This window comes from Bactrocera latifrons, unplaced genomic scaffold (genome assembly GCF_001853355.1).
Source record: "Bactrocera latifrons isolate USDA-ARS-PBARC rearing strain unplaced genomic scaffold, ASM185335v1 scaffold_108, whole genome shotgun sequence".
Taxonomy (NCBI): domain Eukaryota; kingdom Metazoa; phylum Arthropoda; class Insecta; order Diptera; family Tephritidae; genus Bactrocera; species Bactrocera latifrons.
The window spans coordinates 208,443-234,566 of NW_017534497.1; the positions used below are offsets into that span (position 1 = coordinate 208,443).

Consider the following 26,124-nt stretch of genomic DNA (forward strand, 5'->3'; position numbering starts at 1 on the left):
ATCGCTTCATTATACTTTGATAACAATCACATATAATCAGAGTGCAGTTATTTATTATCAACCACCTCACTTTTCTCTCCTCAATTTGTTTTGAAATGCTCATCCTCCGACCCCTCTCCGCTTTATACACTAGCTAGCTATAAAACATAAGAGCACTGATTGATTTGTGACGATCAACTGTCGCCCTGCTCGTGCCTACCTAATTGATATACGACTCGACGTTGCTCCGTTATTTATACGCCCTTCAGAAATGTAAATATCGAATAACAAGCGATAAATGCCTAAGTCCAATAGGGTGTACAACTGCTGACTAACATCGTTATTTGCAAGTTATTCAGAGACACTGCTATAAATATCATTTGGATGTGACAGAATATACACTATAATAATAAATATATATATGATATAATTAAATTATATTATTCGGTTTTAATTAATAAAGAAAATATATAAATTATGGAATAAATAATAGCTACAATTAGTTTATTTACGGAAGGCTTTAATCTTTCACACAGGACGCTCGATAGGCCTTATATGCAATGTTGAGGAGACTTATCCCTTTTTGTGGAGACGAGTATTTGCTATTCGAACTTCTTCATGCACTTGCAATAAGACGTCCGGCCCACCGTCATCGATTAAGGAATCGGATTCACCATCTTCTGGTGCTCCTCCATAATCTTCGTACGCTCTGGGCATCAGTCACTAGATGAATGAATCCGGTCTTGAAACCTTTTGTTAGCCGTCGTATTTCAAATCTGCGGCATAACTTAACCTAATAGGGAAAAATTGTAGGGTGTTCGGACTTTCAAAAAGTTGATGATGTTTTACTTACGCTGAAGAAAATCTTGGACACGCACATTAGGACCGTTTGGCCAAGGTGCAGAACGAATATATGAAGGGTAGATCAGTAGAGACTGCAATCCATACACTGTTATTTAATATCGAAAGGGCCCTTGAATATCAAGAATATGCTCTTGAAACATTCCTGGACTTTCTGGAGTATTCAACAACGTCTCTATGGACTCTATTCTGAACAGTATCCAGTCAATAGGTGTTAATCCTGCTATACAACGCTGGATCAGAAACCTTTTGACCTATGGACGGATAAAAGCAGAACGACTTTAAAATGACCAAAGAAGTTTGTAGAGTTGCAGTTCTATAGGTACTCTCCAAGGTGTGGAACCATCTTCGCTTCTATGGACATTAGTGATGAATAAACTGCTACAGAACCTGGAAAGCAAAGCCCATAAGATAGTGGCATATGCGGACGACATCGGCATCTTAATAATGGGAAGGTGTCTGCAGAAAATTAGCAGTATTATGACCACCACTATCCAGAACTGGACAACACGAGCGGTTCTGGCGTTGAACCTAGAGTAAATGGATCTACTGATGTTCACAAGAAAGCATAAATTTTTTCTATAGAGGTTCCCAACTATAAAGTGGACACTACTCCATCTCCAGGACCGTGCCAAGTACCTTAGGGTAGGATTGGACAGCCAGCTATAGACTACTTCGCTCAAAACTGCGCAGCAAAATCGGCGGGACGACTACTGGCTGCAAGAGAATTTACATATAGAACCCTCGGGCATATTTCGGTGGGTAAAGTGGTTTGGCAAACACCGACTACATGATCCCACTTTTCGACAGGGAAGAACCTTCTTAACGAAGAAAATCATGATGACTAGAAAAGGTATATTATCTACCTAGTACCACGGAGCTGGCCTCTAATGCACCTGCACACAATTTCAGAGTCAACATCTACGTAGACAGCCAAGCAGCAATCAAAGCAGTAACTTCGTATTACATATCGGTAAGAAGTGTCTTGGAAAGCAGGGCAGCAGTGGAAAGTGTTGCCAGAGGCAAGCAACTTCAATCCTACAGCGTGCCAGACCGCAAAGGCATCGAGGGCAAAGAAATTGTGGACGAGATTGGCCAGAATGCCCAAAAATGTGATCAATATTGGGAAACCCATTAATTTATTATACGACGATATGGTGATTTGACAGATCGAGAAGACTGCCTGCAGGAAATGTCTAGAGCAACGCATCAGGGAAACAATGGAGTATCTTTTGTACACTTTTCCCGCATTGGAAATATCAATTCGTAAGCATCTGGCATCTGGAGCCACCAGAGTATGTTACAATCCACGTTAAGCGCTGGCATTCTAAAGTATGACTATTCCTTAGAGACCTAATAACTGAACTCCATCTGGACCAAAACTGGTCTATATGCAGCTCTTTGATATATTTTCATGTTACTAATGGAAGCAGAAACGACTTGAATGAATCAGAGGTTTTAAAATTCAATCGAGATTCCAGAGTTAGAATTGAGGTTCCTAACGGGACTGTATTTTTTAAGTTTATGTACTATATACTAAATAGTTGATATCCTTTACGAAACGTTTTGTCCACTATTAATCTGAGTAATCACGGTGAAGTTGCTATATTCTTGCAAGTAATATAAAAATCGATATTTATAATATCGGTTCATTTCAACTGTGAATATTTTTTTTTACTAAGAAAGTTGTAACATGATCTGTAACTACCGTTAAACTGGTTTTTGTGGCGGATTCTTGCTCGTATCAGTAGATATTAATTTCAAAACAAGTCTTGCAAATAATAATGTAATTAAATAATAAAATCTTTCTTTCTTCCTTTTATGGTTTCCAGGTTTTTGTCCACGCAAAAGTCTTCTTCAGCATTGGCGGTCGTCAATATGCCGGTGAACCTGTACAATTCTCTTACATGCCTGATACTATACTGGATCATGCACGTGATGTGACAATCAAACTTCATCATCGCCTAGGAAAATATTTACAGTTGCATTTGTACTTCGCGGCACGTTGGATAATGCTCAGTGAAATCACATTTATATCGAGTAAGTACTACACATTTTTCCGAAGTTGTCAATGTCCATTACACGATGTTCGAAATTTCGAAGCTTGCTTCTGACGCAGTTTGAAAGCAATTTATTGTTAGATTAAGGTATACTCAGTTTAACCAATATGCAATATTGATTTCTGCAATAGGTTGGAAAACATTTATAAAAAACTACAAATTGTTTCTTAATAGCGAAAATATTTTATTTAAAAGAATTCTCTCATCTCTTACTTTGTTGAGCTTTTAGTTTTATATAGATTTTTCTCGAATTTCAATATTCCCATATTGTCTTTATTATATTTTAGAGTAAAATATGTAATAATACTTTGACTGAGTTGCGCGCACCATTACCAAATTTTACAGTTTATTGGTCGTAAGCCCATTATTGTGGGTGCATTTACATACGCACGTACTCCACTTAGTTTAATAGCGCTGTAAATAGTTCAATGGAAAGAAAAAATATTTAAATTGTAAATTTTTGAATAATACCATATAAAATAAATGCAAAAATTGCAACTGAAATATATAATCTAAACATCTTTAACATCTTGAATATATATAAATATACAAATACATTTGTTTACTTCTTAAGGTATTTTAACGAAATTGATGTTCGTTCTCACTCAAGAGAGGTTAGTATTCCAAATGGACTGAATCGGAACATTGCAACATGCACAAAATGCCGTCAGTGAAAGCTATAATTAAGCCGAAAACTAAAATTCACCCTCTTGTTTGGTTCTCTACCAGTTTTTAGGAATACCTGCGGTCTGAAATTTCTTTAAAAGTGGTATTTAATGTACATACCATTTTTTTAATTTTTATTTTATNTTTGTACACTCTTCATATGAACGTATGAGAAGTTTCATTTCAACAACTCAACTCAACTCATTCTTTGTTTACCATTTAGTGTCGTCGTGTCACAATATTTATTTCCAATGGAAAAATTTATATGGTACAGTGATAAAATTCTTATTTTTGGTAGGTGCAGCACCAAAAGAAATTCCCGAAGTAATGCTAAACGTGTATAATTATTATTCACCTACAATTAGAGCAGTAGAAAGATGGGTTACTGCATTTAAACGTGGTCGTACAAAGATTAAAGACGATCCACATGAAGGACGTCCAAAAAGCGCATCAACAACAGAAATCATAGCCAAAATACAGGATATGGTTTTGGAACATCGTTGATTGACTGAGAGAGATTTAGTAGAGGCTCTAGACATCTCCTTCGGCAGTGTGAGCCGTATTTTAAGTGAAATGTTGGGGTTTTGAAAAGCGTGTGCACAATGGGTGCCGCCTTCGCTAACAATGGAACAAAAACACATTCGAATGCGACTTTTTCAGCAACATTTGGATCAGGGATAAAGTGGATTTTGTGCATCGATGCATCACTATGGATGAGACTTGGGTCTATCACCATGATGCTGAATCAAAACGAGAGGCTAAAGAATGGTGTGAACCTAGTTGTTCGGCTTCGAAACGAGTTCGTGTACAGAAATCGGCAAAGAAAGTTGTGGTAACTGTTGTTTTGGATTTCTAGAGGAATTTTTTTTTGTGGAGTACTTTCAAACTGGTAAAACAATTAATTCTGAATATTATATTCCTTTTGAACCAGTTGAAAAAAAAATCGTGGAAAAGACCCGGTTTGTAGAAGAAAAAAAATCCTTTTTCATCATCACAAGATTATTTTGGTAATGGCTAAATTCGATGAATTAAAGTTCGAATTGTTGAAGCATCCATGTTGTTGTTGTTGTTGTAACGGCAGAGTTCTGCCGAATTGACAGTCCTTGGCCGGATAAAAATCCGGGTCCGTTCCGGTTTTCGTAGACCCGACTGTCGTGGGAACGGGTTGAAGCATCCATCGGATCCAACAGTTTTGGGCCCCTGCGACTTCCATTTGTTTTCAGAACTCAAAAAATGTATGGTTGGCAAACGTTTTTCATCAAAAGAAGAGGTCATAATGGCTGTTGAAACGTATTTTACTGACCTTCCGGATTTTCACTTTAGAAATGGAATTCACAGATTGGAGGATCGTTGGAGTAAACGTATTAATGTACAGGGAGATTGTACTGAATAATAAAGTGTATTTTGATCATAAAATTGTGTTTTTCTTATTATCCAACGACAAAACTTGTTGAACAACCTACGATTTAATAATCTACTAGAGTTAGATCAACTAAATTTGCTTTGGGTAAATCCTTTTGGCTTCTTTTCAAGCAGTGTCAGAATGGATAAAATCGAATAATAACCCCGTCTACTTCCCATAAAACAGTTATATTCGAAACTACTAAAATCACAATAACGCACCAAGTAATTCCACAAATATAAAATTTTACTTGGCACTAAAAAGTCTCGTAGGAACCGGTGTCAATGGGTGTGGCACCACCTGCCTGCCTTTAGATGAAATACTAAATCTCGGGAACTAGTCAACCGATTTTAACGAAATTTGGTGTATACTATTATTTTTACGTTTTCATGTTGCCTGAAAATGGAACAAATCGGAATATAACCACGCTGACTTCCTACAGATAACCATTTTAATTGCTATATAATAAGTTCTAAGGAGGCATCAGTCTGCTATTTCCGAAAATACTACTCCAGTGACTATGTCTGATTACATACGGAGACTCTGACGCTATTTTTGAGGTATTTTAATAAAATTCAAAAAATATATTTTCCTATTTTCCTGGTAAACAAAAATTCTATTGCGTCTGAAATGGGTGTAATCGAATCAATACTTCCCCTTGCCGCCTTATGTATACCTAATATTAGGGTATCAAAAAAGTCTTGCGGTATTTTCGCTAGTTGGCGCTGATAGCGCGTAGTTCTAGTTTTATTCGTCGCATCGGGTCATGCTTTACCTTTTTGGAAAGCTCATTTCATGCGCTAACACGTGTTTGATTGATTGTCGTTTCTTTTAAGTCGTTCGTGAGTTATAGCGTCGCAAACATGGAGCAAAATAAAGAGAAAATACGACGATGATACGGCAAAACTGCATCTCAAGCCGCCAATAAAATTTGTGCAGTTTATGGACCCGACACAGTTTCCATTTTCACCGCACAACGACGGTTTAAACGTTTTCGTTCTGGTGTAGAGGTGGTCGAAGATGCGTCATGCCCCGGAAGGCCCGTCGTCGAAACTTGCGATAAAATCGCTGAATTGGTCGGAAGAGACCGGCATAGTAGCAGCCGTAGCATCGGTCAAGAGCTGGGCATGAATGATCAAAAAAAATTTTATCAACAATTAAAAACTAAATAAAAATACCGCGAAAGTACCGCAAGACTTTTTTGACAACCAAATACAAAAATGTTTGCAACTTCAGGTTGACGATATATTGCGCATTAGAGCGGTTTGGGTCTTTTATCTGCTGGAAATATTCTACGGTTTACTCTGAACAAATTTGTCTAAAAGACTATGGGTCTAAAACCAGTTACAAGTCAACAAGTTTTAGAGAGAATTTTAAGAAATCTTAATAAATGGTTGTATGGGAGATATGTGATACAGTTGTCCAATGAAGCGGATTCTGATAAATGATCAATAGAATACTAAATAACATGTACGTAAAATTCATTCAAATATCCCAAAAACTGACGAACGATTTTTTTATCCCTATCGAAACCAGTTTTAGATACTTGGTCTTTTCGGCAATGTTGTTCGGAATGATCCGTAGAAGCTTTTCTCTATAAGTGATTTTCCATTTTGTTTGGCTCCCTATAAATCGTTTCGCTCTCCTGTATTTATCCGTCAATACCGTCTCTTTATGATAGTGATCTATTCTTGAGCAAAAAATGATTACAATCGTATAAATAGTTCCCCAAGCTCCCACATATACAGTCATTTTCAACATTCGAGTAGATTTTAAACTATGTGGTTATACGAATTTTTTTTGGACTTATTCGAAACATTTTCTAATATAAGGTTTTGGCGATATCTGAAGCTTTGAGCTTCGAAAGTTACGAGAGCATAACACTTTAAGTTATACCATCCTTTTATTATTTAATCTCTTTTTCTTATCTACTCACCTCTTACATTTATCCGAATACCACCAGCCCATACCGAGCACCTGGGCACATTTATTATGCTGAATGCCATTATCCAAATCGCGAGCAGAAAATTTCGCAAATCGCGTTAGACGACTTATAGCAGATGTTCTCGAAAATGCGCCCAACTCTTCCACTCTATAGCCGGTTTCTTCATCGCCCAATACAAAGTATGTATACTTTTCCACTTCAATATCGTTTGTTTCAAATTTCGTAAATATACCCAGTTCCTGCTTTGTTTCGGTTGTTAGCACATAAATACGATTCAGACCGAGGAAGAAACTTTCATGTGGCTCGCCGAAACCAAATTTGTATTCCTCAAAGTTTCGATCAAATGAATCACCAGTATTTACGCGACGCATAAATACAGTCCATGCACAACCCGTATCTACAGGATCGGCAAGGCAGTATACTTCGGTCGGTCCGTAACCAAAAACGTATATTGTATGTACTCCATTAGGGGTGCCAATATTTTGCTTCATAATCTCAGCACAGCTGATGGGTAAAGTATCATCGTCAACGCTACGGAGACCGGCATTTACTTGTACATAGTCTAATTTATGTGGATCTATGTTGAACGTTTTCTCTGTGCCTTCGGTGAATAGATTCATTCATTAGAATTTAGTCCCATATAGTTTTAAATAATCTTATTTGCATACCTTCACTTCTAAATTGTTGGCTATTGGTAGTAGTTTTTGAAATTTCCGGTAACTTTGTTTGATCACGATAATATATAAAGCTTTTCTCTGTAGCTGTTATCCACTTATTGTCTTTCAATACAGATTTGGTTTTTATTACCGTTGTCAATACTGGTTCCGCTTGTGACCCACTTTTGGAGCGAAAAAAGGATAATATAAGGATAATATAAATTAATGTTATATGAAATTAACTCTAAAATAATTTACCGTAATAAATTTTTAAAATTTCGCTTAAAGTCGCCAAGTTCATTAGCCCCAATAACAATTGTTGTAACACTAGAGGAATTCGCGTTGTATGGTTTTCTTTAGAAGTACAAAAAAAAAAATGTTAGTTTGATTGCGCAAATTTTTTGAAAAAGTGAAGCTTTTTTTTCTGGACAAATGGTTTTCAAAGAGAAATAAATATTATTATGACCAAGAATTTTGATTAATTATAACGATTAAGGTTTGTCAATTTGGCTGAATGCTCATGTTTTGAGCGCCTTTCACAGCGATTGGGCCGCATGTCAACAATAAAGCACCGAATATTCTCTTCCAGTATTGTCAATTGCCTCAGGCTCAACTACGTAGAAAAGTGATTTCACATAACTCCACAAAACACAGCCAAGCAATCATGGCGGCCACGTCGCGAGATACTGCACTCGATCTATCAGCCTTCAGCGCCCTCGTCCTTATCTCATAATCAATGATCTTTTCATACTCTTTAGTAAAAAATCAATTAGATTAATTGGCTTAAAAGATTCAGCCAGTGAATAATACTTCCTTGCTTGGGTATAAAATTCACTTCACCCTCCCTTCAGTTGAACAAGATAGGGAAGTAAAAGTTATTCTCCTGTCGCAAAAGGACTGGAATAACTGCTTTGTGACCACCCAATCCGAGTGAGATAGCTTTTGTTCGACCACATGTTGATACTGGTCTTCCAGCATTGTCTCAGGTGAAATCAGGGACACGAGTAGCTTTTTCCTCCGCACATCTACGACCAGGTCCCGCTACATAATTTAATAGCTGGTACTAAATCAGTTTTGACTGACTAGAGTCCTGTAAGCCGCGGTCTGAAGTTATCCGCATCAACACTTTCTAATTCGGTCACGTAAAAGTCATTAGTCATGGCTCTAAAGCGTTCCTCATTTATTGTAGCATTATAGCCTCTAAAATTGTGAAGATGTATGGACGAATGATTACCTCTCCGCCCATAGTGTAAACCAAACAGTGTTTTTTGTGGATGTACCGGCGTCCCAACAATGGCTAGTTAACAATTATCATCACTGCAATTACGAAACTTGTCGTTTATTAAGGTACCCATTCTACGAAAAGTGACATTCATCGCTGAATCCAGTTTGTTTCTTAAATTGAGATCGGTGTGCATCTCGTTTTGAGTCCAATTACCGAACGTGTGATGCTCTTGGGAGGGTAAAGTTCCAATCGTTGCATGCGAACTTCTTCGTTACCCTGTTCTACAGAGTTTTGGGGAATGCGCATTATTCATGATCGCTCACTTTACTTTGCTAGCCGATTCTTCTTCTTTATTGGCGTAGAAACCACTTACGCGACTATAGCCGAGTTTACAACAGCGCGCCAGCCGCTCTTCCTTTTCGCTGTTCGCCGTCGATTTAAGATTCCAAGTGTATGTAGGTAGGTTCTCTGCATTGGTCTTTCCAACTGAGCGGTTATGACTGTCAACAGTAATGTGGGTGCCAAGTGTCGACTGCGACAACTGTTTGCTTGACGAGATATTTCATCATGCCCTCCTTCACTACCAAATCCATTTGCTTCGCTTCCTTATACTGGATGATCGAACATTGAACGGAGCGCGTAGTATGGCACGAACCATTAGTTTGGTAATAAATTGGCACGATTTGCGAACGTTGTTTTGTAGTAAGTCTCTTCATTATGAAATGTTATACCAAACTGCGTTTAAATTTACCTGTAGTAACAGCTGTCAAAAATACCAGCTTCGAAAATAGTTTTGTCTCATTGATAACCATACGTCTTAAAGAAAAAATATCACTTATAAATAATTACCCGGCAAATGGTCTACGCGTAAATTTGTTCTTCAACTCGCTCATTCTATTACTTCCATCATCATCATCATCAGCATCGTTTTTGCCTTGGATTTCCCTTTTCTCAACATCAGCGTCGTCTTCTATCCGATCTGTTGAATTATCAATTACTTCGGTAAAATTTGAAATTGTTTTTGTGCTATTAAGGTTTAAAAAAAAAGTTGCTTAATTTTCGTTAAATAAAATAGCATACAGTTCAAATTCACTAAAACAATTACCTTGTCGAAACTTTTTGTACGAAATTGTCCAATGCATCATCCGTCGTATTGCTGTCTATATTAGGCGCTAGACTTTCTTCATTAATGTTCTGTGTGTCCAATGTCGCAACGCTACCTGCATTCTTTCTATAAGTTTAAAATTAGATATTTGAATTAAAAAACAAAACAAAAAACAAATAAATAATGCTAATATATTTCCTTAGCGGTACCTCGTTAGAAGTCTGTTCCTCACGGCGCGCCGATTATCTGTTGAATTGCTACTAGTATTAGATCCTTTTGCCGTCACCGCGTTGATAAGCAAATACACTACGACATGTAGAACCAAGTTTTTGACAGTTGGAGAAGGCTTCATGCTTTCAGTGTGGCTCCTAAGGCTCAACTGAAACGAGGCAAGTCAAATTTAAATGCAAAAAATATATCCGCAAGTGTTTTCTGATTTTTCATCGATTTCAAGATCAATCCATCAATTGTAATCGACATACCATACAAATGTTTTTACAAGCTCTCCCTACACACATACTTTTATATTTATATATGTACAGATACTGCACGTCATCATATTAGCACCCTCTAAGCATGTTTGGTTAATATATAGAGATATGCAAGTACAATTCTAGATCTGCGGTTGTACTCATTGGCGTTCATTTTTAGCGTAAAAAACTTGAATACGCAGATGCCGTAATAGGATTTGGCACCGTAAGCCATTACGCCACCCATCTAATTGTGTGAGCGATTCAAATAGTGCTCTTCATTGCGCAAGTCGGGGAAGTAAGAATTGTATTGGTCTGGGCCTTCGAAATTAAATTGCTTTTAATCAAAAATTACGACATAATGTCACTTTTGGGACCAACTCACTGACTGGGAATAGGAAAATAACGTTGAATTAAAATTTAACAAAAGGAGGCCATCCTCCTGATAATGAACAGTGCAGGTTAAACAGATAGTTTATATAGATAATATACGGTGCCCTTCCTGGTTAGCTCGTCAAGTTTTCATTTACCTGTGATTCTGCTGATATCCTCAGCGTGGTTAGGCATTTCTTAACCAGCCTTGAACGCACGATTAGAAAGCTCACGGCTAGTATTACCGCTTTGCTATCAGAGTAAATAATCACTTCACTGAAAAAAGCTTAATTAGGGAGCATATACCGTTATATTAACCTCAGCTTAAAAGCATTGCAATGTCAGTCAGTCTGAAATTCATGGAGGGTTCTTGACAATATACTTCTCTACCAGCCTACCTCATAGCTATGACCCATCCGTAAAGAAGCTCACGGTCACACTTTTTCAACTTCACTTTTTCACTTCAAAGCTTGGTTTGCCCACTCTATGGACTAAGAGATTCGGTATGAAATCAAAGTATATAGGGATTTCCGAATGTTTTAATCATGATCATTTTGAAACCCTAAAATCTCTGAGAATCAGAATAAATGCCATTGTGGCAAGTGGACCTATACCACAGTACCTCTCATAGAACATGCTCGATCTGGGCTTGATCATAGCGACATAGGGCCAGAGAACAACTTTCGGTGAGAAACTCTCGCTTTTACCAATGACTCTTTTGGAATAGTACAAGGCAATCAATATCTTCATTGATCTCTCCCCGATGTATGCTTTCATGAAAGCTTCCTCTCTAGGATGAGCCTTAAATACTCCACTGTATCTGCAGGTTGTAGGGGGATGTTTCCTGTTTTGTAGTGATGTCTTAGGGATCAGTATTATTGAGAGACGTATTCTCGATACAAATCCTTGGACACGCTAGTGAAAAAGGGTCATCTCCACGTAAAATACGATGTTGCCGAACTTCTTTTAACATAGAATAAAACTCTCATAAAATAATTTCGAATATGTTGTCATGAATTGCTGAACATATCTGTTATTTCAAAATCTAAAACTGAACTTAACATTCTTCTTTTTTTCTATTCATGAGGAAAAGTAATCTTCTCAGGGATCGTGCTTAAGCGCAGCGATCTTTCTAAGGAATCTTTTCCAGTGAGTTTATCACGCATAAATTTTTCTCAGAATCAATCGTTATATTCAATATATTCTGAGTGAGCTTATGAAAGTTTGATTAGGATCAAAAGTATGTTGTTTGGCCAGTTTAGGAATCCATCGAACAATCGCTCATTATACTGCATACAATTATAAGGCGGTCAGCCAATATTATTCAGAGACTCACCTAGGTGGTGTGACGTTCAGCCGAAGTACTTGCATACTACTTAGGAGATATTATATTTATAACATGATAAAAGTCATTTCGGCTTTCCAAAGGGTAAGCTCCGGTCTAAGTTTCTTCAGAAAATACCTGCTTTGAGAACACTTCCAATATCTGTGACAACATCGTCAAAAAATGTTTCCTTGTTTTAATTGGTTTCATTGCATTAAAAACATTGCTAATATAACACCTTTTGAATGTTCCGATTCAAATGAATAGTAATTCTGAAATATTCGTTTGATATCCGAATCGTTATGAAACACTAGAATATTTTAGCTTTTTCCATTATCATAATCGAATATTCATAGATCAACATGTGAAACGTCTCAATTTCAATGAAGAGGTAATAAGGCGATGCAGCTGCGAGTTGAGAAATATTTTTCTAGGTCGCTTATATAACATAGTTGCATACATATAATCAAAATATTTTTTTTTGTTTTTATTAACGAATGTGTAATATAATACCCTTACATTAATTAGTCATTAAAAAACCGTAATTATAAGCAAATATGGTATGTACAGCTGATTTGTGAGTCCGGACTACTTTTTTTTTATTTTTTTTTTTTTATTTTTTTTTTTTTTTGACATATAAGTCTTTTAGTTCAGCCTTGTTCCATTAGTACTAGTAAAGATATCGTCTCAACGCAACGCGGTTTCGTGACAGCCATGTTGTTCTCAGTTATTATTTTCACGAACGCGTTTTTCGCCGATAGCAAGCGACCTGCCGAAAGTCAGACCGATACGCTAAATACTTGCTGAATCGCACGACGGAAGTGTATACACGCATCACGAAATAATAATTATTTAATGTATATTTTTAGTCTTTTAATTTTCGCTATAAATCTTTCTATTATCTATAGGAATGAGCAAAGAATAAATATAAATTTAGTGCTATAAAAGCAGCTTGACTTGAAACGAAAAATTAATGACTGAGGATAGTTACTGTCATATGTTACGTATACAAAACCATAACTTATGTAATATATTTATTCACCGTAAACATGCTTCAACCACCGGAAAGAAAAAGAGAATATCTCCATTCAAATGACGAAATCAGCGACAGTTATAGACCGGCAAGCAGTTGTGCAGATATTTTACCGGATAGACTTGGCAGCGATGGTGGCATCTACAATATAACGCCGCTGAATATAACACCATTTGAGGTATACTGTCTAGCGGATCCCAGCGGTGGTTGTGGTTGGACACTTGTTTGGCGACGTAATGAAATGAACGCTGAATTCAATCGTACATGGGCGGAATACCAAAACGGGATAATTTTTTTATTGGCTTGGACAAGTTATACGCTTTGACCAATGCCAAGGCACAGTAATTACGCATCAGCACTAAGTACGGTGAGAATAATTGGGAGTTTGAAATTTTTGAAGAATTTTCTATCGGCAGTGCACGTACACAATACGAGGTGTTCGTCAAGAGTGGAAACAACAAAAGTAGCATATTTCAACGTTTGAGTAGGCGAGTCCGTTTCTTTACTAAAGATTTGGAAAGCTCTTGGGGGAATGAGTAATGGGTGTGGGTTGGTGGTACAGCGATTACTGCAAAACGTAAGCAATGACACTTTCGTTTGAGATTTCAATGCTAATATTTTAACTCTTTTTAGTTATTTAAAGTCTCGTCTCTATTATGTTAAGTTGTCAAAAAAGTTTTGCGGTATTTTTGCTAGTTGGCGCTGAGAGCGCGTAGTTCTAGTTCTATTCGTCGCATCGACTCATATATATACCTTTTTGGAAAGCTCATTTCATGCGCTAACACGTGATTAATTGTCGTTTCTTTTTAGTCGTTCGTGAATTATAGCGTCGCAAACATGGAGCAAAATAAAGAGAAAATACGGCATATTTTACAGTACAAAATTGCATCTCAAGCCGTCAATAAAATTTGTGCAGTTTATGGACCCGATACAGTTTCCATTTCCACCGCACAACGATGGTTTCAACGTTTTCGTTCTGGTGTAGAGGTGGTCGAAGATGCGCCACGCTCCGGAAGGCCTGTCGGCATAGCAACAGCCGTAGCATCGGTCAAGGGCTGGGCATGAGTTTTGTTTATTTCTTCTTTTTTATGAACAATTGAAAATTCAATAAAAATACCGCAATACTTTTTTGACAATCTAATATGTATATAAATTCGCCGACTTACTTGGCTATTCGTCCGAAAAGCTGTCATAATAAGGGCTGATGTATTCAGAATAAATAAAATTTTGCATATAATAATAAATAATTAGAAACCAGAAAAATCATTGATTTTGCCTGCACTGAAGCAACAATATCACAATAGCAATAATACAGGTGTTTATAGCATAAAAATATACATATTCTGAATTGAAACGGTCAGTTTGGATGGCAGATATAAGCGACAGTGTTTCATTCTTGACGATATGGAAATTATAGCAATGCTTTAGATAATAAACTTTGCCAAATATCATTTCAATAGTTTAATTTGTATGACAGCTTAATGCCATAGACTTTCGATCTGCACGATTTATTCGGAGTTTGTAGCAAGACTTTAATAATAAATTTTTCATACTTTTATCGTTAAATCTCAAAAACTGAGAGACTAGTTCGCGTGTGTATACAAAGATAGATAGGCGGACGAACCTAATATTTGATTCAGATCGCCACGCTGAATATTTATAGAGAGCCTTCAAGGTTATTTTTATTGAAATTTTATTGCTTGTTGACAGTTCGATAATCGAAGAAAACAGTCGACTTAGCCTTGATTGTTGACCTGCCGTGCTAGATTAAAAGCATTATTTCACAACCATGTTTCCACTTTTCTTAAGCCCAAATGAACTTTTAAAATGGTTTACATTGAGCCTTCCAGTATTCCAACGATGCCAGTAAGAACTCTGATTGTTAATCGTCGATTATCAACCACCATTTTTTATATTTTTTTGTATTTAATTTATTGCCGTGTTAATCATTAGTTGATGTTGATGAGCCTACTGGACGCGTTTCATCCTCAACTCGTTCTCGACCCACTTTCAGTTATTTTTACCAAACAAAAACACTTCTATTTTATTATGTCTGAACTTCTTCCCTGGCATTTTTTTTTTTTTTTTTTATTCGAAGGTGTATCCCCGTGAAATATAGTCGCCTAGTAATCAGTTGTAACACATCGCTGTTATCTTCATTTAGACTTTTCCCTTTGGTTAGCCAGAAAAAGCAATTGGGTTTGACTAAATTCTTCAGTCCTTAGATAGCATTTTTCATACCGTTTTCTTCACCCTATTCATGAATCTATTTTTAAGTTCTTAAATAGTGGAAAACCACAAAAGGAAAATTGACAAACACCAAACCAGTGCCGAAACGGCACTGCCTCTATGTCGCTATGTCTAATGGTTGTGTAAGCCGAAGTTGAGCCCCACCCAAAGCTTCATGAAACTTGATACCAATATCGAGGTTCACTCTTACCTCTCTGCTCATTCGGATTGAGTAGACAATTAAAAAGTCACAACGAACAAAGACGAAGTTCGACAAGACCCTCATCATTCCCGTCATTTTATATGGTGTGGATTAATTAGTCGGCCTTAGGTGTGTTCGAGAGAAAAGTTTCGCGGAAGACTTATGGTCCTTTGCGCATTGGCAACGGCGAATACCGCAATCGTTGTCTTAAAATCTTTCCGCTCCCTCTTCTTCCATATAGCTTCGCAGCTAACATCCGAAAAAAATTCTCAACCGTACTGTTTGGATGCCGTTAGGGCAATTACCTATTAATATCCATACAGTTAGGGAAAGGCTAGCCGCAATAAATCTCTTGCGATTTACTTTGGGCCGAAAGGATTTTATTAGCACATAACCAATGGTATCTAGTACTTGTTGATCTTCCACGAAGCCAGCTAGAAAGTAGTAGTACATACAAGGCGAACGGAACACCGACCCGTTTACATGCTGCTAACAGTGTGGTTGTTATGACTTTTCGTACCAGCTCGTAAGCTTTGCAGTTACCTGAAATGCTGCTGTAACAAGCTATGCCTCCTTGGATGTTTTCAAAAGAATCTTTCGACAGAACTTTAACCATCTTTCTTTCGTTGTGTGGCCTCATTTAAAATATTTAAAAAGAGGAATTTACGTATAATGCAGATAATGAGTTGAACGTCTTTTCCTTCATTTTCTCTAAGCTTTCCGGTAGCTGTACTCTGAATTACGGTTAAAATCATTGGCAGATGGAAAGAGATTTGTGACTACCGCGGTTGGCTCAAATAATAAACTGGCGCAGTCGAGACGGTGGATGGACTCATTCGGATCTTCAAATCAATTCTATTAATTATGCAATTCCAGACCAAACTGCTTGTAAGTTAAGTAATGGCTGTCAAAAGGCTAATAGCGAAAAATATATTGCCCCATTGAAAACCAAATGTCTAAAAAACTCATTAATTTCAGGTTTGAAAAAAATACTTTATGAGCTGTTCTACCTTAATGGTTCCTCTGACTTTGCACTCCCAATCTCTACCTAATCCTAATGAGCGACTGGATTCGCACAATTTCTACGCAGTTTTTGACCGCGAAATAAATTTTATAAGAACCCTTTTAATGCACAACATACACTGTGAATGTTGTTCACTATTTTCAAAAAGTTTTCTGCTATGCCAGATTTTTCATCAATCGAGATTCTGGCTGTCATCAAATAGGAGGGTCTCTCATCAGATTATGTGACGGATCTCAAACCCAACGCACAACCCTGGAGAGACATGGTACGCTTTTTCACTTTAGCTCGCCTTCTTTGGCTACCCAGAGGATACTTGAGACTTGAGACCGAAAGTCGTAAACTGCTTGTTCCATATGTAAAAGAATAGTTTCTGGCCACTACTTGTATTATATATTTAAAGATTATAATTTGATAAACCATGACAACTGAGGTGGAAAGGATACAAATAAATATTTATTTTCTAACTTTTATATTAACATGTTTTATGTTTCAACCATTCTTTCACTAAAAAAATTCGCAATTAATTGGTCTCACAGCAATAATAGTTGGAGCTTTTACATATGCCCGTACGCTATGCAGCATCATAGACCTAAGAAGGTATAAAAAATAAATGTTTATATAATATATAAAAAAGTTATATAAACAAATTTTTATACAAAATAAGTAAGCTTACTGCAAACATTTCTCCGAATACCACCAACCCATGCCCAAAGTCCTCGCGCATACAGCTAAACGCTCGTCAAAGTGTCGATCTTTTGTGATGAATTTCGAAGCGATTTGCAGGTGTCTAATCATCGTATTGTTGGTATTCACGCTCAAGCTTACCACCGCATAATCGACGCTCTCGTCGCCAATTCGAAAATTCCCATAGATCTCCTTAACTAAGTCTTCGCCTTCGAAACGCTTGGAAATATATAATTCTTGCATTTGATATTGTGTAAGTGTGTACAAGTTCTGGAGACCTACAAAGTAGCCATTCCCTGTGGCTGGATCACCGAAACCTGCACGATAATTCAGCCAGCCAAAATCGAAATTATCTCTTTGAGACTTGCGCTCCAAAATAACTGCCCACGGACATTTACCATTCTCATCAACTATGCACCGTACATTAAATGATGGCCCACCGGGTAACGTCAGCGTCTGTATTGTGTCACTTATCGCCCTTACACATCTAGTCTTTTCTGTATCAAACGTTCTGTGAGTTGTTTTCGGTAAAATTATTGGTATGTATGAATCCGTGTCTGTATGTACTTCCTCCACATCATAGTTTCGTAACTCCGTTTGAGTACTCCCAATGAAAGCGGGTTCAATTGAACCCTTATGCTTTCTGAGTGTATCTCTAAATCTATTTTGCAAAATTTTTTCACCAATTGTATCGCCGATGTGAGATTTTTCCACGGTACTGGTAATTGATATAGTTTTGCCATCATTTGTTGTCTTCTCCACGGTCACGTTAGTTGTGTTAGTAAATTGCCTCATATTTTGTGTTCTACAACCAAAAATATAGTTGTAAAATATCAAAATTATTAATGCGATCGGCACTCGTTGACTACGCGTAGACATTTCGATCTCACGTCTCAGAACAGTTTGTGAAATGTTGGCAAACGAAATTGTTTATATGTATATATATAACAGATGCTGGAAAACTTTAACGATTACTCATGAAATTCGCAGCTGTTTCGAAGCTTTCTACACACTCTGCTACAATTTGTAACCGTTTAACTTAGTTATTAAATGAGGAAACAGTCAGGCTTTTAGGAAATTTCATTCGAGATCACTCGCATGCAGTGCGACAATGTTAATGTGGTTTCAGGCCACAGCTGCGAATGATTTTGCAGCTATCACAATCTTTGTCTGCTGCCTTTTGGATAACGGCTTAGCCTCTTCAGTTGACGTCTGTATTTTAGCTTCCGCTATTACTTTCAAACTGGAAACTGTGGTGAACCGCTCACTCGCAATCAATGGACTCCAGCAACTTCTTTGTAACCACCTCATGAGGCGGTTGCAACTGTAGCTTTCTGACAGGCATACCTCACTTATGACATTTCCTTTACCTCCCTAGTGTATATCCATACTTATATATATTTGGTTCCGGCTGCAGTTGGTTTTGTTGTCTTCCCGGAGCAAGGCTTAGCTTCAGATTTAGTGCCTGTTATTACACCTAGACCAATCTCAGCTTCTCTTTTTGTCTAGACTGCATTTGAGCTCGTTAGAAATGATGCTATCTTCACGGGATTTTTTTTCTAGAAAGTCGGATTCAAATGTAAGGGGAATCAGGTGCGCTTGCGCATAGGCTCCGCTTCAACTAAGCCTACAACAAAATCGAAATGTGTTTATTTTGACGTAGATCTTAAGATGTTCAAGGCATCTTGGGTATTTCCCATAATCGGCATAGAAAAAGTTTAATGACACACCTATTTTATTCGAAATATTCTAAAGACTCGCTAAGTCACGTAATGTCTAAACCAAGGAAGCAGACCTTTTACAAGTCATACAAATTGGAGTTGTCTACTGTCGCATAAGAATACCTGGTGTACGGAGAAATCGTTTTGACGTTGACGTAGGTCTTTCTTTTCTATACATTCTCAGGTTCTCACTGATTTCGAAAAATTGTTGCATAGTGTTATTATTCCATAGTATACTTGAAGTTCTTAAAAAATTCTATTACACTTATAAGCAATTGCATAGCCAATTTCGAATGAAAATATAATCTCAAATTACATTTCTAATCGGACTGAATGCTGTGCATTATTTCTCAAATGGAAAATCAAAAGCTTGGTAAGTTCTCTGCTCAAAGCGCTAAATTACCTATTCGTGAAATTTATTTGCAATTCTCCTCCACGAAACACAAGAGGCTTAAGTATAGTAGTTAGGTTCTTTGGTTCCGAGTGTTTTAGTTCAAATTTGACGGTTTATTGGTATTTGAGTAAGATATATTAATGCGTCAATAAAATGAAGTTGATGGAAAATTGATATTTAAAAGATATTAGTGATTATGTACAGTCTCTTTGGCACCACGGTTTTCTTTCTAGCGTGTAATTTTACAACTATAAAATCGTGTAAATGGTTAGAGAAATAATTTAGTTGACTTTTTGACATATTATTTATTTGAAAATAAAATAAGGATTGTGCAAAGGAACATCGACCTCGGAACTGTAATCGCGAAATTGTAGAAATATTTACTATCTTCTTCTTCTTCTTAATTGGCGTAGACACCGCTTACGCAATTACAGCTAACAGTTAACAACAGCGAGCCAGTTGTTTCTCCTTTTCGCTACGTGGTGCGAATTAGATATTCCAAGCGTAGCCAGGTTCTTCTCCACCTGGTACTTCCAAAGAAGTGATGGTCTTCGTCTTCCTCTGCTTCCCCCGGCGGGTACAGCGTCAAATACTCTCAGAGCTGGTGTGTTTTCCCCCATTCGAACAACATGACCTAGCCAGCGTAGCCACTATCTTTTAATTCGCTGAACTATGTCTATGTCGTCGTATATATCGTACAGCTCATCGTTCCATCGAATACGATATTCGCCTTGGCCAACGCGCAAAGGACCACAATCGCAGAACTTTTCTCTCGAAAACTCGCAACGTCGACTCATCAGTTGTTGTCATCGTCCCCTGCACCACATAGCAGGACAGGAATTATGAGTGACTTATAGAGTGTGGTTTTTGTTCGTCAAGAGAGGACTTTGCTTTTCAATTGCCTACTCAGTCCGAAGTAGCACCTGTTAGAAAGAGTTATCATACGTTGGATTTCCAAGCTAACATTGTTGGTGGTGTTTACGCTAGATAGATGAAATTATCTACGACATCGAAGTTATGCCTGTCAACAGTGACGTGGGATCCAAGTCGCGAGTGTGGTGACTTTTTGTTTGATGACAGGACATATTTCGTCTTGCCCTCGTTCACTGCCAGACCCATTGTGGTGCGGATGTTGAGGTCAATGATATCAATATCATCGGTATCTTCTCTATTTAGCTCTGAAACTTAAATTATTTCTCCGGCAGTAGATTAAAGAGGTCGTATGAAAGGATGTCGCCTCTTCCGAAACCTCGATATCGAACGGCTCGGAGAGATTCTTCCCGATTGCGACGGTGCTTTTTGAGCTCAGCGTCAGTTTACAAATCCGTTACACAAATAAGGTTAGCCTATCACAGTTCAGCTAAAAACGAATGCTTACTTTTGCACAGCGGTGAACGCTAGCCTTTTTGATGTTCAAAAACATCCAGATATAGAATAAAAGACCCCAGTAAATCGACTAAACGAACTGAATTCAAATATTCCTTGAGGTAGTCGGTATCCATCCCAGCCAATTCACTCGATTCATTGAAGTGATATCTATAATATCAATAATATAAAAGTGTTTCAACCTCAGCCTGACAAAAACGCCTAGCTATAAATCAAAAGTACCTAAAATTTCGTGAAACATCCATTATAAACTCCAGCTAAATCACTGGGTTATATGAAGGTATTGATACCAAGATGTTGGAGAAAGTATCTGGATGGTTCCAACTGGCGCCACTCCACACAGCTTTGACAGTTTAAAAGCATAGAAAACCTGTCGACTGACATAGCTTTACCTTTCGATAACACATTTCTTATGAGTCAAAAGACGTACAGAAAAAGACTAAAGTGAACACGGAGAGAATTACATAGTATTTTTAATATTTCTTCCATAAAATAAGTAAGTAGTTGTGTAAAAACATAAAAATTTGAACCCCATGCTTTCATAAACTTTCAACAATCAGACTAAATTTATCACTCCAACAACTCTAACAACCTATATTGTTGTAAGTATATCTTTATAACGGGTTAATGAGTTGAATTGCAATTGTAATACACCACTTTACTAACGAGTGCAAAATTTAGCAATTCTGCAAGTGCACATTGGCATTAAATTACAACACAATGCAAAAGTGCTTCGTTGGGCATTAAAAGCTCAAGGCTGCCAATATACAATGCGAATACAACTCTGTATAAAAAGCGTATACAAAAACCGTTTTCTCTTTTTATGCACTTTCTCTGTTTGAGCAAGCACCTTCTACATTATGTATTATTTGGAATTGTGTTTTCTTTTTTTTTATTATTCCTTCATGTTTTTGTTATTGTTGCATAGCATTGTGCTCATTTCGATTGATCTGATTTTAATTGCAAAATTTACGCCTTTCACAAAGACGTGAAAGTGTCTGGCGCACATACATATATGTATATTAGGGTGATTTTCTTAACTATTCATTTTTTCAATCCCATCATGAAATCTCTTTGGAAATACTATTAAAAAAAAACCCTAAAAACTGGACCAAGGCTTGTAAAAATTTTCCATTGAAAATGCAGGACAAAATGATTTTTAGCTTTAAATTTCTATAGCTCAGAGTCATTTTATGGCATCGCCTTGACTTTAGACACATATTCCTTAGAATTGACCACTCTACAAAAGTACCCATTGCGATAAAGTCGAAACTCACACCGGCGAGGTAACACATCTCGTAAATGACAAGAGCTATGGAAAAAATATACATGACAAACTTGTAGATAATTTTATTTGCTACAAAAAAGGTTCGAGGAGAGATTCAAAACCTCTATGATTAATACTCCTCGAGCAATGCGTCTTTGTCAGTAAGGCTTTATAGAATTTTCATAGATGGTATGAAATAAAAAATCTATGAAAATTCCATACAGCCTTTCTTAAAAAGACGAATGAATAGGTAGTGTCTCGAATACTTTCAGAGCTGGAGTATTTTCATCCATTGGGACAACATGACAGAGGCAGCGGTTACGCTGGCAAGGTCACATCACTGTTTGGCTAGGTGATGCCAGCGTAGCCGGTGTCTCTGTCATGTCGTCCCATTGGATGAAAAGACTGCAGCTCTGAGAGTATTCGACACACTACCTATCGTTGGAAAGACCAGGTGGAGAGGACCTGGCTACACTTGGAATCATCAAATGGCGCTAATCAGCGAAACGGAATAAGGTCTGGGATATGCATCAGTTTTGCATCACGTTTACTCTAGTGGATAATGCGCGTCCTCAGACAAGCCGTACAGTGCACACCAACGCTATTGTTACCATTAGCTATCGCTAGGTACAATTTCAACTGTGCCCATCTACTTTTTGGAGGATTTGACGAACGGATTTTGATTTCCGAGCTTAAAAGATCCAACTAGTGGAAAAATTATAACCAAACGACTATCGAACACTTCGCCCGTTCGTTCAGTGGGCTCAAATCGAGATGGACACCGATTTCGATTTTCATAAGAAAATTTTGTTCGGCGATGAAACCCACTTTTGTTTAAATGGATAAAATTTGTCGAGCTTCGAGTGATAAGAATTCACAAGCTTATGTTGAACCCTAATTAAATCCTCAAAATGTCACTGTTTATAGTGATTTGTGGACAATAAGGAACATTGATACATATTTCAACAAAATTAAAGCCAGTCTAAATGTTACACTCTATGACGGAAAGCTGTAGAACCAAGATTATTGACTGCTTCGTACTTGTATCGGAGCATTTTGATTTGGATGACGTCTGTTTCCAACAAAATGGCGTTGCATTCCATACAGCCAACAAATAAATTAATTTATTGAAGGCAACTATTGGTGAGTGCATTATCTCGCACCGTAGACCTGTGGGAGCCTTCCAATTCGTGATATTTACCACCGCTGAACTATTTGTTGTGGAGTATTGCTGACATACGGCTTCAATTGCTGCAAAAAGTGGTCGACATTTGGACCACTCGGCTGGAATTTATTCGAGCAAAATGACAAAAAAAGACAACCGTTATAAGAGTTCTAGAATGAAAGAAAAAATTCACTGAGAAAATTTAGTACTCTAGAAAAATCCAAAAACCGGTGAGATCCTGCCACTGAAGGGGAATATCTTTTACTGTGTATATAGGTTCAGTTTTGCATATACATTTCAGACTACTTTTTTGACACACCCTAATATACCCAACAATCGTAGATATACATATATAATACTTGCAAATGGTATACACACACACACATAAACAATTGTATTTAGTGTGCGCACTGCATGCAATTGCTAGCATAGAAAGTAATGAAATCTGTAATAAAGTGAGCGAAAGTACAGCAAAAAGAGGAAAGCAAAGATTTTTGTTAATAAAACGAAATTGAATATGCTTGCAATTGTGCATGTATGTGTTAGTACACAGCGAAGAAAGACTGCATTTCAATTAGAAGCGATTAAGTGAGGCTTAAAAGCGAATGTGCATTGTATTTGCACACATACATACATATATACATACATGCATACATGTGTATACACCGAATTGCATTGAAAGTTTCACAAATGCCAAATTCTCTGCAGAATGCACAGTGCTGCACAAAATATGAAAAATCAACAAATATCAGGAATTCAATCTCAAAAGAGCATTTTGCTGAATAGTTGGCTACGAAATTCTTCGTGCTGATTTTTTCTCCGATACAATGAAACGAAACTTCATATTGATTTTAATTTTTAATTTTGAGAAATTTCATCTTTAGTCTGTGTTGTTTGGTAGCATCAGGAGTTGTAGTTAGCTCGATTTAAATTGATTTTGCTTATTAAATAATTTTATAACAAATATGTATGTTTAATACATTATTTGTTCATATAGTATGTAAATTTTCACACTTTACAATGGTGTGGTAATAATGGGTCAACATATGAATCTGTCCGTCTTGATTTTCATGTTATTTGAAACATGATAAGCCTGCTTATATTATATTATGAGGGTGTATTTTTTAGTCCACCAGTTAAAAAGGGCTATTATTATTGCTTAAGGCTTTAAACTTAAGGTTTTATTTAGCATAGTTAAAATTATTTGATTTGATTTAGAAAAGCATCGATTTATTTAGTAACCTGTTGCCATTTTGATGATAATCTCTTCGTGTCACTCTTTAATGGTAGAAACCAATATTTCCATCGGCAAAAAATCGGGAAAGTCGATTTTCACAAGCTCTCCTAAGACAAGCTCTCTTCAGCAAAAATTTTGGACATAGACAGAAATCTTCCGACCAAATTAAGACGATACAACTCTTAAGAGAGGATTTCCTGTTATACCCACCAAGCACACATGAGATTTGTTAAAAGAATATCGCGGATTTTTGTATGTCATACATGAGTTTCTCGGACCTTTTTTCAACAGTTTATTTCACATATAATAAATTAAATATTTTATTAGAATTTTTATTATTACTAGCATATGCTGTTAACAAAAAATTCTGAAATTTTCGGAAAAAATATTTTAAACTCGGCCATTGCGACGCTACTTCCGTTGAACCCTTGGAATACAGATGTGCCCGCGTTGGCAGTATAACTCTTTACAGGATCACCTAAAGTTAAAAAAAATACTTTTTTAACCTTAATTTTATACATAACTTGGCAAAATTTTTTCGATCTTGCGGCCACTTACGCTTTGATGATAGCGCTTTAGTTTCCACGTCAAAACTATGAACCCATAATTCATCAGCAGTTCTGACCCTTTGAAACAAATCTGGGTCATCTTAGACTGAGTCCAATATCTCATAAGCAATGTCAGCACTTCGTTTTCGTCGAAAGTGAGAAATTTTGGCGCAATCTTCGCTGCGACACGACTCATACTCAAATCATTGCTCACAAACGAGTATCAGAAGCCTATTAAATACTTTTAGTTCATCAGCAAATTCTCTAACGACGATTGGCCAATACTACTTTCTTCTCTTCATTAATGTTTTCGTTCTCGCGATCTTCGTCGTTTATATCTTCCCGACTCTCTGAATAAATTTTGTTCCATCGACAAACATTGCTTTTGTCCAAGGTAGCTTCACCTTATGCCAGAGTCAACATTCAGAGCTTACTACTCGCGTACTAAATTTTTTTCCCCCTAAACGCGTCCAAGCAAAGTAGCTGTCAAAAATTAACTAAACATGGAAAATAGCCGACCCTGTCAGCATATGTAAGGCATAGAAGTGCCAACACAATGCAACAAAGCAATCAAACAGCGAATACAAATAGCCCGCAAAAATTCTAAATTCACCAGGCATGTTGTACAATCCTGGAAGCTTTCCTGTCAGCCAACTGTACCCTTATTGTCGTTTTTGCCGACTTACTGGGGTTAGATCACGACAGCTTTCGCTTGAAATTGTATTAATTGACTCAATTTTCATCACCAGCACCATCTGTTTCAGAAATGGATTGATTTTGTTTCCAGTGAGGAGCGAATCGCAGATGAAAATTTATTCTACGAAATTATTTTTTTGAGTTTCTTCTTGCTTCCCATACATTAAGAATTTTTCGCATTCAGCCTTATTAAACAGGAACTAAAGTAATTTTGTATTATGTTAATCTCCTGGGAAATCCAAACAGTGGTTTAACCCATCTTTACCCATCGTTGCGCAAGCGCAACATTCCGAATTTGTTTTTTTTTTTATTTCTAAAATAAGGAAATAAATCTATGAAATGTAAGCCAGTCTCAAAAAGAAGAACTRACAGATAGACAACAATTTTTTTTATGGCTTTTCAAATACAAATGCATTTTATTTTTATCATTCAAAAACTGCTAATTGAGTCATCTCGGGATCGATATATTCATC

General features: G+C 37.0%; 3 protein-coding genes across 6 annotated transcripts in view; 1 reads left to right on the plus strand and 2 right to left on the minus strand.

Annotated features, from left to right (window-relative positions):
• Nucleotides 1–26,124, plus strand: part of LOC108971170 (discoidin domain-containing receptor 2) — a 439,012-nt gene that overhangs the window by 157,575 nt on the left and 255,313 nt on the right. For all 3 annotated transcript variants that reach the window (XM_018937053.1, XM_018937061.1, XM_018937070.1), the window contains exon 8: nucleotides 2,673–2,880. In XM_018937053.1, coding sequence (XP_018792598.1) covers nucleotides 2,673–2,880 — 208 coding nt within the window. The remainder of the gene's footprint in view (nucleotides 1–2,672; nucleotides 2,881–26,124) is intronic.
• Nucleotides 3,137–10,257, minus strand: LOC108971191 (angiopoietin-2-like). The gene is made up of 7 exons (XM_018937081.1): nucleotides 10,109–10,257; nucleotides 9,900–10,025; nucleotides 9,644–9,820; nucleotides 7,828–7,923; nucleotides 7,582–7,751; nucleotides 6,905–7,514; nucleotides 3,137–3,314 (listed from the first exon to the last, which is right to left on the minus strand). The coding sequence occupies exons 1-7, from the start codon at nucleotides 10,249–10,251 to the stop codon at nucleotides 3,230–3,232; spliced, it is 1,407 nt and encodes a 468-aa protein (XP_018792626.1). The 5' UTR covers nucleotides 10,252–10,257; the 3' UTR covers nucleotides 3,137–3,229.
• Nucleotides 17,025–18,123, minus strand: LOC108971201 (fibrinogen alpha chain-like). 2 transcript variants are annotated; one of them, XM_018937101.1, is made up of 3 exons: nucleotides 17,520–18,123; nucleotides 17,227–17,456; nucleotides 17,025–17,142 (listed from the first exon to the last, which is right to left on the minus strand). In XM_018937101.1, the coding sequence occupies exons 1-3, from the start codon at nucleotides 18,114–18,116 to the stop codon at nucleotides 17,058–17,060; spliced, it is 912 nt and encodes a 303-aa protein (XP_018792646.1). In that variant the 5' UTR covers nucleotides 18,117–18,123; the 3' UTR covers nucleotides 17,025–17,057. The 2 variants fall into 2 exon arrangements, with proteins under 2 accessions (XP_018792646.1, XP_018792636.1); XM_018937091.1 differs by having other exon boundaries at nucleotides 17,227–18,123.